This window comes from Quercus lobata, chromosome 7, assembly GCF_001633185.2.
Source record: "Quercus lobata isolate SW786 chromosome 7, ValleyOak3.0 Primary Assembly, whole genome shotgun sequence".
Classification (NCBI taxonomy): domain Eukaryota; kingdom Viridiplantae; phylum Streptophyta; class Magnoliopsida; order Fagales; family Fagaceae; genus Quercus; species Quercus lobata.
In genome coordinates this window covers 24437881-24452766 of record NC_044910.1, presented here as the reverse complement: position 1 = coordinate 24452766, position 14886 = coordinate 24437881, and the positions used below count along the sequence as shown (strand labels likewise).

General features: G+C 33.0%; 1 protein-coding gene across 2 annotated transcripts; it reads right to left on the bottom strand.

Moving 5' to 3' along the window:
* Nucleotides 1-7554: 7554 nt before the first annotated feature.
* Nucleotides 7555-11680, bottom strand: LOC115953636 (probable protein kinase At2g41970). 2 transcript variants are annotated; one of them, XM_031071374.1, is made up of 8 exons: nucleotides 11407-11680; nucleotides 10838-11009; nucleotides 9725-9981; nucleotides 9499-9625; nucleotides 9131-9404; nucleotides 8677-8809; nucleotides 8497-8583; nucleotides 7555-8032 (listed from the first exon to the last, which is right to left on the bottom strand). In XM_031071374.1, the coding sequence occupies exons 2-8, from the start codon at nucleotides 10929-10931 to the stop codon at nucleotides 7907-7909; spliced, it is 1098 nt and encodes a 365-aa protein (XP_030927234.1). In that variant the 5' UTR covers nucleotides 10932-11009; nucleotides 11407-11680; the 3' UTR covers nucleotides 7555-7906. The 2 variants fall into 2 exon arrangements, with proteins under 2 accessions (XP_030927234.1, XP_030927235.1); XM_031071375.1 differs by having other exon boundaries at nucleotides 10838-11003.
* Nucleotides 11681-14886: the final 3206 nt, after the last annotated feature.

Below are 14886 nucleotides of genomic sequence, written 5' to 3'. Positions count from 1 at the left end.
ACTATTTCAGCTAACTTTTACTTTTATCTACCGTACTTTCAGCAAAAAGTTTTCAGTTTCAACAAAATAAGCAGATTCCAAACAGACCCTTAGTGACTTTATTTATGACCCTAAAGTGAGGTTCTAAAAAATCATAAGAGTTCCATACCGCTTCCACTATTTCAGTACAACCCTTATTAGATAACGACATCTCTTCAAACCGGAAAGGTTTGGAATGGGCCTTCTTGGACAAATATAGGTTCAAGGCTAGTTGGACAAATATATAATGGGGAATGATTTGAAGAGCTACAATGTAAATGATGCACTCGTGACCCAGCAAATTTGAGAAGCCAATCATTCAATGCAAATGCCTGATCCAATCTTTCCTAAATTGAGTGACCATCTGCAAAGTGTTTCTGTCAAGTGAATGAAGAACCTACAAACCCAAGGTCCATAAATCCACACTCATAAATAGAATTTTGAAAAATTTGCATTTGGTTGTGACTTCTATTACTTCCATTGAGTTTTTTCAGAATCGCTTATAATTTCATTGAAATCACTAGCACATAACCAAGGGATAGAAAAGCAACGATTGAGTAAGTGAAGCAAATCCCAAGATTTGTGACGTCTTTAAGTATCTGGCTCTCCATAAAACTCAGTAAACCTCCATGACTTATTTGTAATTTACTTATATAGTTAATAGTAATTTATATGGTTATTCTTATAAATTTATATAAGAATAGTTACTATAAAAAAAATATACAAAAGCAAGAATCTAAGCTATGATCATCTAAGGTTTTTCCATGTGGTACTTCCTTAAGAAAGAAAGTAAGAAAGTGAAATTCTCTTTAACTTTCCATCTCATCAATAACGTGCATTAATGCCAAAGTAATTAATTGTCATGTATTAATGGGGTAAATGATTTTATCTTAAGTAGTAATTCTCTATAAATGGTGCACTAATTATTTATATTAAAAGAATTTATTATGATTATTATTATAAAATTTATATAAGAATAATTACTGTATGGGCAAGTTTTGGATCCTAAACCAAAAAGGTAAAAGGATTAAGGCTCAAAGAGCCCAATACAAAGAATTTGTAGAGAGTGGGCTAAAAACTAGGTTTCAATGAATTGAACAATGCTCACAATGGACTAAAGATAGTAAGAAAGTAAGGAAAAACAAAGAAAAACAAGTTTTTTTGCAAAGAAATTCTTCCTTGGCAAAGTCCGAGGAGAGTAGTTCTTAAATATATTTCTCTTAGACTTGATTGCAATTACAGTTCTTAGTGCTACAGTGTTTTTTACTACAAATTCTCTCATCCTCCCTTGCAATGGGATTTTTCTTCTTTATATTACCCTTATTTGCTCCATTTTAGCCCTCCACGTGTAGATCAAATGGCTAACTTTTACTCCTGTCCCATCAACACCTTCCTGAAACTTTTAGGGGTAACTGTAAGGCTGAACATCACTGTTCAGGCATCACCTCCACATTAATGCGGCCAGAGAATTAGTTATAGAGCATTTAATGTAGTTGTAACAATTTTCCCTTCGATACTTCTTACATTCCCCTTATCTTATTCCTTCCTGATACTTATCCTTACTAGTAGAACTACCCAGAACGTTGCTCTTGATGGCAAGTCAACCCTTCTGACATCTGCACCGTGAAGCCGAGGAGGCATTTATCCTCGGGCCACCTTCCTGAACCCTCATGACCAGTCCCCTTTCTCCATCCACTAATTTGCACTTCCATGCTAATGTTTACCTGTCCTCGGACTATTAAATGTTCTCGAACAGGGCCCACGGCCCAATATACCTTTCTGGGCCTATCATTCCTACAATTACTATTAAAAAATTTATTGATTTGAAATATGGCATTCTTCTCTATGTTTAGTTGCTTTGACAACAGTTTGAAACAAAAACCATCAAAAGGGGAAATCAAATTTATTAACACATACAATCAAGAATTTAAAAAATAATTGTGTGCTTAATTTAGTTGAAATAATTTAATAGTCATGAATTCACTACAATAATATTTTCATATAATTTAAATTATATTTATCTCAACAATATATATGTGTGTGTGTGTGTGTGTGTGTGCCCGAGGCATTTGTCCTCGGGCCACCTTCCTGAACCCTCATGACTAGTCCCCTTTCTCCATCCACTAATTTGCACTTCCACGCTAACGTTTACTTGTCCTCGAACTATTAAATGTTCTCGAATAGGGCCCACGGCCCAATATACCTTTCTAGGCCTGTCATTCCTACAATTACTATTGAAAAATTTATTGATTTGAAATATGGCATTCTTCTCCATCTTTAGTTACTTTGACAACAGTTTGAAACAAAAACCATCAAAAGGGGAAATCAAATTTATTAACACATACAATCAAGACTTTAAAAAATAATTGTGTGCTTAATTTAGTTGAAATAATTTAATAGTCATGAATTCACTATAGTAATATTTTCATATAATTTTAATTATATTTATCTCAACAATATATATATATATATGTGTGTGTGTGTGTGTGTGTGTGTGTGTGAAACCAACACTATTAAATTTGTGTTACGTAATCAAAAAAAGATATTAATAAGGTAAATGAATTCATTTTTTATGTAATAAATATTTATATATGGTGCTTTAATTATATTATCTAAGATTTACATAAAATAATTGAATTGGAATATGAAATTCTTGCTCAAAATTAGTTGTTTTGGCAACAATTAAAACAATTTCTAGCAATTGGTTCATATTCTTTATTATATTAAGTTTTACAATTTGCATTTCCTCTATTTATAACGACATGTAATATAATTAAATTGATTTCCAAAATTTTATAACACATAATAAACATTATTCATGGAACATAAGATAAATTCTACAAGATATTTCAAAATGTCCAGTATGATGCACAAGACCTTAGCCAGTTAATTCAGCCAAAAAAAAAAAGAAAAAAAGAAAAAAAAGAGGACCTTAGCTAGTCAATTTTAATGATCGTATCGGAGTTTGACATCACCATTGCAAGAGATGCATGCACTTTTTTTTTTTTTTTAAATAAATTATAAAATTTTTGATAATTCAATAGTTATAGCGGGGAATGAAGATTTGAAATTCGCTTGCTTCTCATGAGATTGAATGAGGGAATTAGAAAATGGGCTCATAAACGGGACAAGCGGGCTTTTGGTCACACGGAAGAGGGGAAGTGGATGGAGGGTGCTTCTTAGCTAAAGTTGAGGGTGGGATCACTATATTGGATAGGGCGAGTCTTTGTATATGGCTGAGGTGTCAATTGAGCAATGACACTTATTAGCTATTCATGTATTTAACTTTGAATTAGGATTTAGGAAGAAGCTTAGAGCTTGTTTGGTAGGGGTGCTTTTTGTTTTCGTTTCTAAATATTGTGTGTCCCACCTGTCAAAATGTTGTTTGGGCGTTGTTTTTAGTTTTCAGAAAAACTGAAACCCAAAAACACTGTGGACAACACAAAATAGGAAACAATTAGAGGGTGTTTGGATTGGCCTGTTTTGAGTTACATAACTGAAAAACCTTAACTCAAAACTCAAAATCCGTGGGACCCACTAGTTGAAATATTGTTTGGTTTAGTTTCCAGTATTTGTTTCCAGTTCTCATATCTCAGAATTTTGAGTTTTGGGAATGAGAAATGAGAACTCCTCAGAAGTTGTTTTCAGTTTTTGAAATATGAGTTTTGTGGCATTTTTCGTAAATAATCGCAAATGTGTGGGACCCTCTTCATTGTATGGACACATCATCCTCAGAGCCGTTGGAAGCTTTTGCTGTGCCAAATGCTCCAGCTTCAGTTTGGCCTTTGTTTTCCTCTCTTCTCTTTACTGCGCTGACTCTCCATTTACAATTTTACACCTTCATTTACTGCTTCTCCATTAACCCCTCTCACCCACCTCTACCAACATACCATTATTTCAAACTTTTGCCTTTCTTTTATTGCTCAGACCTCTCACTTGTTCCATTTTTTCACAAGCCACTCTTAACCCAACACAAAGCGAGATGAAGAAGAAGAAGTCTCAGCCAGATACAAGCACACCCCGACACATCCGATACTAGTGCCGACTCCGGTTTGAGAATCCAACCTCTGCCCAGGTGACTGCGTTTTCTCTCTCTCCCTCCGTAAACCCACCTTGCTCTGTTTTGTGTTCCTCTAAATTTCAATGTTTGTATTTCAAAGTTTTTGTTCAGGTGCTCTGTTTTGATTTTGTTTGTGTTTCATTGTTTTTTTCAATTTCTCTAAACATTGATGGGTTTTATAAAATAATGAAATTTGTGTCGATGGGTTTTGTAAAAAATTTGTGTCTGATGGGTTTTGTAAAATAATCGACTTTGTTTGTGATGAAATGTGGACTGAGAAACTTTGATTCAGGTATATGTTATGGGTTATTGTATGGGTCAGCACTGGTTTATGCTAAAAATCCAATCTTTTTGTGACTTTGTTTGCCATTGTGTGTGTTGAGTCTTCAATAAATATTTCGTTGCTTCTGTCTCCCTTCTTTTCTTTATATTGATGGTTTATCAGAAATTTCATATTTTGAAGCACTCCTTTATAATCACTTGAAGGGACTCTATGTGTGATTTATTATAAATTCAATATCTATGGTCATTTCTTCTGGACAAGAGTGGCTGCTTTCTTTCTAATAACAAAGTGTACAACTGGGTTTATTCTTTCTCTTGGATCAGATTGAGTCATCACTTTTATTTTGTAACTTTGTTTTGTAATAATTCTATAAAGCTTGAGGTTCTGTCTACTTGAGGTTGCATCCTCTGGATTTGTTATGGGTCTCACTTTCTGTACATAATTCTGGAAGACAAATTTTGTTTGATCTTTCAAAAGGCCAAAAGGACCCACATTGACCCACATCTCCAATATCACTTATTATATAAAGCTTGTACTACAAAAAGGGAAAGGACAATATATAATTCAAAAATAATTAAGAGGTTGGAAAGCTCACAAATTCAAGGTCAATACCTCTAGAAGCTCATCATCATAGTACTGGCATAATGTGAAGGTTTTTTTTTTTTTTTTTTTTTTTTTGAGATAGTTACAATATGGTTGTTAATTCCGTAGCTTGAACCCTTATCTCCTAAACTCTCAAGCATTTTATGTATTGAAAGGTGCCAATTAAGCTACAAGACTCTTAGCTAGTGTAGAGTTCTTGAATGCATGCAACTATATGATTTTGAGAGACTTCTTTAATGAAAATTTTTAAGAAATGACATAATAGTATTGTTGTTATAAAAATGATTTTTTTTTTCATTTATTTTCATTCCATCCTTCTAAACATTCAACAAGGGAAAATAAAATTTTTATTCCTTTTGTTTCTTTTATATTTTATCAATTTCATTCTTTTATGATTTTCTTTTAATCTAAATCCATTCTTTAATCAACTGTCAAACAAAAATGTAAGGGCCTAGCCATTATTGATGTAATTGAGGTTATTATATAGGTCCATTGCGGAAATTCATCAATTTTGGGCCGGGAAAAGCCCATCCATAAGCTTGGAACAGAATTTAGAATATATACTAGATTCACATTCACCTCCGATGTTACATGATGCAGTTATATACTGGGCCACTGGCCCATCTAAATAAAAAATCTAAGAAATTTTCAAATAACCCTTATGTGTTTTTTAGAAACATCACTAATTACTCAAGAGCCAAAACAAAATCAGCCTAAAGTACACGAAGAATGTCTGGTGGTACATTAGAAGATAATTTTGCTCATCTAGCTAAAGAAATTTTCAAATAACCTTGTTGAACAAGATGAGTGATAAATTTTCAAATAATATTTGATTTCTGGCAAACCTTATTGTTCAGGCTGGCAAATATTGACAGGGTAGCCCCCAAGAACTGGTTGTTACATTTTTTATTTTTTATTTTAAGGTGTTGGAACATGTTCAGGCAAGCAAATGTTCTCCAACTGCAAAATTTTTAAATAATGCCAATAATTGAAATTCCTTGATGCTATTTCTTAACAATATCATTTTAACTGTTTATTTATTTTTTTTAAAGAGTCAATGTAATTAATAAATCCAAGAAAATGTAGGAATTCTTCTTCATATTACTTCCATTATGGACAATACTTAATATGAACAGGATCCATGTTTATGCAAACTCAAGATACTTGCATTAAAATTTGAACAGAAAAGTCTTAAACTTGCAAACGATTTGATGTCTTTGCAATTACTTCAATGAAAAACATTACAACTCTTAACCTTAGATTTTTATAAATCCATAAATCAGTGAATACTTTAAATTTTGAAGTATTCAGTTTAAATCCTTCATTGTGCTTAAACTCTCTTCTATTATCTTTATCAACTCAATTCAAGTTTTATAAAGATGTACTATTACATTGATTCCATATTTCCAAACTGGTGAAACCTTTAACTTTCTAAGAAGTTGACTTCAGAGCAATTTATTTGATTGCTTGCAATTGTGATGAATGGTGCAGGGGTGAAACGTGTATTTACTGCAGGAACTCTAGAAGCAAGATCGTCATTGTCGATGCTAAGTTTTTATGACACTTGTATTTCATTTCTGTCCCATGCATGTGTCCAATCCTAGTTGGAACTTTGCTTCCAAAAAAAATCTTAGTTGGAGAATTGTTCATTTTATTTATTGATATAAGATAGAAATTCTACTCTAGTATAATTTAAGTGTATATGTGTGTGAAGCTTCTCCTTGGAGACTTTAACTTTGATGCTTGCCCCCCACACCCCACACCCCACAAGTACTTATACTTGTGAAGTGACTAATGCACCAAGGGTGCGCAATAGTACTGTTCAATTTATTGAAAATTATTAGAACTATTACATCAATGCAAAAATTAATACAGCTGGTCTGGCTGCTGCTATAGTTAAAGATAAATTCAGTTGGTGGATAGACCCAGTTGATGCAATTATAATTGGGGTTTACATAACCTCAAAAAGGTCTTAAACTGTGATGAGATATGCGGGTTTCCTCTCTCTCTCTCTCTCTCTCTCTCTCTCTCTCGTGCTCCCCTAAACATAAATATGCTACTAATACTATTCTCATTTGATGCCGACAATTTTTAATGGAAATAAAGATATTTGATGTTAATACCATCAATACACACACCATTGAATACATTGTTAGATTTTTCCTTCTTTGATTATCCACGAGGAGTTTCCTTGGGACATGAAATTTCCCTCAAACTGTGACAACTCAATTGTTGAATAGGGCTAGTGATAACTTAATTTTTAAGACACAAATTCACGTCTTTTGTGCCATTGATCAATATATTGACCGTACGCAAAAGAAAAATTCATCATTTTTTTTTTTTGGTCTCTATTTCTACCCATTTGTCCACCTCATTGACACATTGGACACCTATAATATCGTTTTGACATGTTTGGAGGTGCCAACGTGTCACCCACTGCTATTGCAGCCTGCCACATCAGGGGTGACAATTGCCTATGTATGATTGATAGCCTCACAGTATCATTCTTTCAATCGGTGCCTTAAATCAAGACAATTTTTTCCCTTTCAATCAACATAAAGAGTTACAATGATCTAACTAGGACTTGAGAAGTTTCCCTTCCATAATTGGAATTGAGTAATAAATACTTGTACTGTCGTACATCCCACAGAAACAAATGGGAAAAAACCACCAGCGGCTCAAACGTTCATATGATCTGTTTGAAGTAATCTAGTCTTTGATTCTCATACATGGGAAACAAATATGAACTATAGTCCTTGTACGTGCATTACACAATAAGGTGTAAGTCCATTATGCTTTTAATTTCACAGGATCTTAAGCAGAACATGATTCTGCTGTGCTTAATTCAGTGAATTGTAGAATAATGAAAATACAATTACAAGAAAGAGGGGAAAAGTTACAAATTAAAGAAGACGGGTTTCTCTGATTCTGTGGTAATTATTCTACGCACGGGAGTCTGGGCCTGCTGGTCTTGAGTTAAGAAGTGGCTGGAGAGCCTTCACAACAATTGTCATATTTGGCCGGAAGTCTGCCTCATACTGAACACAAAGTGCTGCAACTGCTGCCAACTGAGACAATCACATGAAAGCAAGGTAAGAACGTTAACGCTTTTCTGAAAAACAAAGCACCTTGAACTTTTGCTTAAAAATATGCCTCAAGCACATCAGTTTTTTGGATGAATTTAATGTTTGAATGTAACACGAATGCAACATGAAAGCAACATATCTTATATACAATCAACAAAACAGTTAGAGATTATTCAAGACTCTATCAAGATGAACTAAAATGGAAAAGGTACTTCTGAATACAGGCAAGTCTGTCTGCATTTCAAAATCAGCTAAAGATTGCAATTGCAATGACTGTAATTAAAAGGGAAGAAGTTTTGATGTTTCTGCTAACTATCCGGCCAAACTTTTGACATGATAGCCTAGGAGGGGATGTTATCCTAATAGTAAGTCAATACACATTTCACATCCTTAAAATACTTGTATGTTGTAAAACAATAATGTTAAAAGAGGATAATGAAGAAAACCTTAGCAATTGCCTTTGGTGGGTAGTCATTGTTCAGCTTAGGATCAACACATTGCTTCACTTTGTCCTCACTCAATCTTGGAGTTGCCTGTAGAATTAGAACACCCATCACAGATGTATATAGGGGTGAAATCAAAATTTGGTAGACAATGATACTTGACCAAACTAGCAGGAAACATACCCAAGTAACAAGACTCTGCTGCCCTTTGGGCATTGTATGGTCTACTGGCTTTCGGCCTGTCAAGAGCTCTAGAAGAACAACTCCAAAGCTATAAACATCACTTTTCTGAGTTATCTGCCCTGTCATGGCATACCTGAACAGAAAGCAATCATGTTTATTTAAAAAAAAAAAAAAAAAGGAAAGGCAGAATAAAGTGTCTTTCACTAGGGACACAAAAAGAGCTAAGAGCAAAAATAAATGTAGGAAACTTGTAATCTACACATAATTGGTCGGTTCAGTTCATTCAAGAAATGTTTTAATACAATCCAGATAAAGGTAACAGCTTTTCATCTATACAGGCAAATCTGTTCATCTTTTCGTATTCAACAGGAGATTTTAAAGGAATTTAATAGTAGTTACATAAGGGTAATAAAATCAATACAGAAGCTTAAATTAGAGTAAAGCTAAAGCTTACTCTGGCGCATGGTAGCCAAATGTTCCCAAGACTCTAGTTGAATGCAGCCGAGCTGCTGTATCAGAAGACTGATTTGACAAGTTAAAATCGGCAATTTTGGTCTGAAAGTCATCAAACAGTAGGACATTGCTGGATCTGATATCACGATGAACTATAGGAGGCTGCACCTTTTCGTGCAGAAACTCAAGGCCTTTAGCTGCCCCATAGGCAATCTTAACTCTCTGGTTCCAGCTTAGAGCTGGACCTGGTTCAGCACCTTGTACACCTTTCCTTCCTGCATCAGTAAACAAATTTTGAATCAAACAACATATGAACCAAGGAAAATGGAAAAAAAAAAAAAAAAAATTTAATAATAGAAGTGGGCGTACCATGTAATATGTCATGTAAAGAACCCATTGTTGCAAACTGATATATCAAGATTCGGTTATTTGCTTCCAAACAATACCCCATCAACTCAACAAAATGTTCATGCTTAAGCCTCGAAACTGTTGATAACTGCATGAACCGTGATAGCAGCCAAAGAGATTGTATCAGAATTAAGTGCCAAACACATTGCCGTCACCAAAAAAAATATAGAATGTCCTAAAATCTCACCTGAGCTGCAAAATCAGTATCTGGCTCTTGTGATGAACTGGTATCCAGCCTCTTTATAGCTGCAGCCTGACCATTACTTAATTTTGCATAGAATACCCGGCCATAAGAACCTTCACCTATTAAAGCTTTTGAACCAAAATTACCAGTTAACCTATATAACTCATCCAACGATAGTGCTGGTATTTCTATGGGTAATACTTGCTGTGGAGCTCCAGTTCTGACCATGTTGGAACCCCTTGGCTCTCCTCTCCCGCTGCCTGTAATTCACAGAACACAATATTTCATCATCATTCAAATATCTGAAAAACTAAGGCCATTTACCAAAATACATGCACACAAGAAAACGTATCTAATGTGTAATTTGATTGTCATCCATGATAGAGATCCCATTAAGAGTCACATGCTGCCTACATTACTAATAAGTTTGTAAAGTAAACATCAAGAAAAAAAAAATCTATAGGAAAGTCCAGAGTTCTAAACTTCGTATACATTGTTCTTTTTTTTTTTTTTTGGCAACGAAATAGTACATAATTGTGTGAAGCATATTCATCATAGAGCATGTTAGCTAGTATAACTTATGTATAAAATAAATTTAGGCTAAAATATAATTTTCGTCCCTAACTTTGCATGAATTTCATTTTCATCCACTTAACTTTAGAAAGTTAATTTTCCATCCTTAAACTATTGAAATGTTACAATTTTCAATTAAAAATGTTCGTTTTTCATCTCTAAAGTCTAAACTATTGTAAAAGGTTCTGTCTTTGTACCAAAACTATTGTAAAAATCTATTTACAAAGTTGAGGGATGAAAAGATAAACTTCTCAAAGTTTATGGATGAAAACCAAAATCATGCAAACTTTAGGGATGAAAACAATATTTTAGCCAAAAATATATATGCTTTAGCTAAAGAAATGTACAATAAGAAACAAAAAATTTCGTCTTGATGCCTCTACAGCAAAGTAGAAATCATTCGGACATTTTTCTTTGTTGTGTAATGCAATTTTATCCTTTTGTACTAACGTGGATCATAAAATTGTAATCAAACAAGCCAATGAAATGAAATTTGAGAAAATAACACTAAATAGAGCTTGAAAAGGGGCTGAAGTATGTTACCTCCACCATACATATTTCCCCCTCTAGGTGGTGCAGTATATTGGTGAGCTGGTGGACCATGGCTTTCTTCCTCTGCACCTCCGCAGCAGAACATAATTCAACTCTTGAATGCAGCAATCTCAAAAACCCATGCAAAGCCAATGCACGTGGATTTCCAGTATCAAAACTGTTCCTATCAAAACCCATATATCAAATCATGACTCTAATATATTAAAATGGAAAAAATTATTAAAAAAATGAAAACGAAAATTAGTGAAAACCCACAAACAAATAAATGGAGATCAGTTTGTTTGCCAAGAAAGTCCATAAAAAAAAAAATAATAATAATAATAAATAAAAAAAATAAAAACTTGTGAAAGAAATTCGATCAATTACATTTTTCTTTATTTTTCTCTAATTTTCAAAGGCTCCCCTGCTCTGTTTTAATCTCAAAGCATCAATATAAGGAAATTTCATAATGACAAAAATACTAAACATTGCCAATGTACAAACCATATGAAAATTAAAAAACATTCATGTAGATCAACATTTATAAAAAAATAACGAAAACAAAAGGAATAAGCCTTTACCTGGGATCCAAAGACCAGACAAGAGGCAAGACACATAAAACTAAATTGAGAGAAAGAGGAAGAGAATTAATTGTTATTTAATAATGGGAAATGCAGAAGAAGAAGAAAAAGAAGAAGAATCAAGAATGAACAGAGAAAAGAGATCTGGAAACAGAGGAAGTAAAAAAATGATCTGTAAACATCGTCTCCCTCTGATTGGTCTATGTTTTGGGGGGCAGAGGCAGATGATTCTCTGATCCGCGGGAAACTCGGTTTGGAGACTTAAACTGCCATAACTAACCTTTTTAGAACCTCCAATCCTACGTTAAAGTGCCCCCCACGTTGCACGTCCTATCCTATGACACCAACTTTTACTATTTTATAATTTATTTATATGTTATATCTTACGAATAATTTTTATGCTCATACACATTGTTCATTGAATGAAAAATTGTCAGCACACATTCTTTCTAGTACAGTGAGGTTCTAGTAGTTCATATTCGTTTTTCTCGTTTTGGTTGCTGGTTATTTTGTTGCACCTAATTAGCTTTCATGCAATACGTTTGTAAACCATGTCAACCTTTTCAAAAAACCAAAAAACAAAAACAAACAATATCAACCTTATGTTATGTATGTACCCACAAGAATGTTACAGCTAGGTTCCATTCCGAAGGTGCAAGGGTATGCACGTGGCAAGCTACCATTATTAAAATAAAAATACATATATTACAGTTTACATTTCTCCAATACGTAGGATGCAAATTTTATTATTATTATTATTTTTTTTTATACAAGACAGTGGCTACGCCACGTTGAACTCAGGGTGTTCCCAGGAACACCCTGAACTGAATTTTTTTTTTTTTTTAATATATTTAATTTTTTTTTATATATATATATAATTAATTTTTTTTATTTGTTTACCCTTTAAAAAAAATTAGGAACACTTTCAAATAAATTTTAAAAAAAATTATTTGGTCTACTTTCAAGCGAAAAAAAAAAAAAAAAAAAAAAAAAAAAAAAAAAAAAAAAAAAAAAAAAAAACCAGCCCATTCTTTGACCCATAAACAATTTTGAAAAAAAAAAAAACTCAAATCCCTTGTAAATTAGGACTCCAAAATCCGAATAAATACACAAAAACACAACCCAAACTTCCTAACCTCAAAGATCCACACTTCAGGAGGCTCACTGCCATTTGTATAAAATAAAATAAAATAAAATTGTTTTTACGCCGCCAGCTGCAACCGAGCAAGTGGCCATGATAGCCACCAACAAATTAGCCCCACTCGACATTTACGCCACCTCCACAGCTCCGCCTCCGTTGCAATCTTTGGTCTGGTATGAGTTTCTCACTCTCTCTATCTATGTTCTGTTGTCTACATCTCTAAAGTAAAGTAGTTTTTTTCTCTTTTTTGGATTTAACACACTACAAGGGCCAAAATGGCCAAATGGCCGTAAAATCCTAACTATCTAGTTAGTAGTTCTAGTTACCAAATTATATTATTTACTAGCATCTCGAGTCTAAAAGACTCGATTTTGGCCTATAAATCGAGCATCATAGACTCAATTTCCATACTCTAATTACATCCAATGTGGCATCTTTTTCCACGTGGACCACATGGAAATCGAGTCTCTAAGACTCGATTTCTAACCCTTATAAATAAGAACAAATCACAGGAAACACTAGAACATTAGAGAAAAACTCAGAGAAAAAAAAAAAAAAAAAAAAAAAAAACCAGAAATAGAAAGAGAGAAGATCGAGATCGAAGACCCAGGCTTGCACGAGCCCTATGCCGCGCGCCTCTAATACGTAGGCCGGCGCGAGCCCCAGGCTGCGCTAGTGAGGTTTAGGCCGCGCTGAGGTTCTCTCCCTCTGATCTGAGTATCTAGGATTGGGATGGATGTGTTTGGAGTTTCTTAAATTTGTTTTGGGTATTTCGGCTTGTACATTAGACTTAAAATTTTTAAAAAAAAATTTGGGTTAGAAATCAAGTCTTAGAGACTCGATTTCCAGGTACACACCACATGGAAAAAAATGCCACATCAGATGTGATCAACCCATAAAAATCGAGTCTCAAAGACTCGATTTATAGGCCCTAAATCGAGTCTTTTAGACTCGAGATACTAGTAAAAAATATAGTTTAGTAACTATAACTACTAACTAGATAGTTAGGATTTTATGGCCATTTGGCCATTTTGGCCCACTACAAGTCTACAATTCAATAAATATTTGTACTTTAAGTTTGAAAAGGCAAGACACCACCACCGATGACACTTCATTGCACAACACAAAAACACTTAATGGTTTCCAGCTAAGCAACAATCTAATTCAAACCAAAAATTAAATAATAAAAAACCTAAAGCAACCACAGATTGTTTCGTACGGCAGCCTAGTTAACACTTAAATTAAATTTATTATTTAATTTGATAAAAGTAAAATTTTAAATTATTTGTTTAATTAATAGTAGTGGCTTGGATAATTAAATTAAATTAAATTATTGTTTTTAGACTTGTAAGTTTCATAACAAGATGGACAATGAGTTTTTGAGTAAGTGATTTCTAAAGAATTTAGTTCAAAATCAATTATAAATGATTTTAATGCCATGAAAGATGACACATCTTTATTAAGTTATAGTTAATTTGTCAAATAAAGAATGTTTTCAATCATTATTTTTATTAATACTTAAGAATTTTATTGTGTTTACCTTGCCCCTCAAATAAAGAATTTTTCATACCCTTTAAATCACACTTCCTCAAATTCCCTTTTATGAGCGTGGAGAAAGAGCATATAGACAAAAGAGAGAAAACACAAGGTTTATGTGATTTGGCCTAATGGCCTACATCCACAAAGAGTAATCCTTAACGGATACATCTTCACTATATTATCAATTTACTTAGGGCACGTTTGGTAGATTATAATGATGATTACATAAGAGTATGAATTGATATTACAAGGAATACAATATGTTGTAATGTAATACTTATTACTGTTCATTTGTTTGGTGACAATACAAGAATAGAACTCTGAAGACAATGAAATGTTTAAATCAAATTGTCTAAATTCTAACATTAGAATAAAACTTAAGATGATTCTCAAAAAAAATAATAAAACTTAAGATATATTTTAGGAAATATCTTACTCATATAATTATTTCTTAAAAAATAATGTTTTTTAAATTTGAAAGACTGACTAGTTATTTTTTTTATGACTTTTTATTTTTATAATTGTTATGTGCATATAGAAAGTTTGTTTATTTGGAAATTTATTAATTCTAAAAATTAATATACCAACTAAGAAATAGCAATTATAACCCTTTTAAAGAGGAATAATTATTCCTCATTTAAAAAAATAACTATTTATAAAGAATGACTATTTCCCGTATTAAAAATATAATGAAATTACTGAATAGCTAAATCATAAGAATAACTATTATATTATAAGGTACGTTTGGTACACTGAATGTAGATTACATTAGAAATAGTAATATTTATTACTGGGAATAG

Excerpts from the sequence above, each read along its gene's own strand:
- LOC115953636 (XM_031071374.1), bottom strand. The coding sequence starts at position 10,931 with ATGTTCTGCTGCGGAGGTGCAGAGGAAGAAAGCCATGGTCCACCAGCT. Across the intron at positions 9,626-9,724 it reads ATACTGATTTTGCAGCTCAG|TTATCAACAGTTTCGAGGCT; the intron begins GTGAGATTTTAG and ends CGGTTCATGCAG. Across the intron at positions 8,033-8,496 it reads CACCAAAGGCAATTGCTAAG|TTGGCAGCAGTTGCAGCACT; the intron begins GTTTTCTTCATT and ends TGATTGTCTCAG.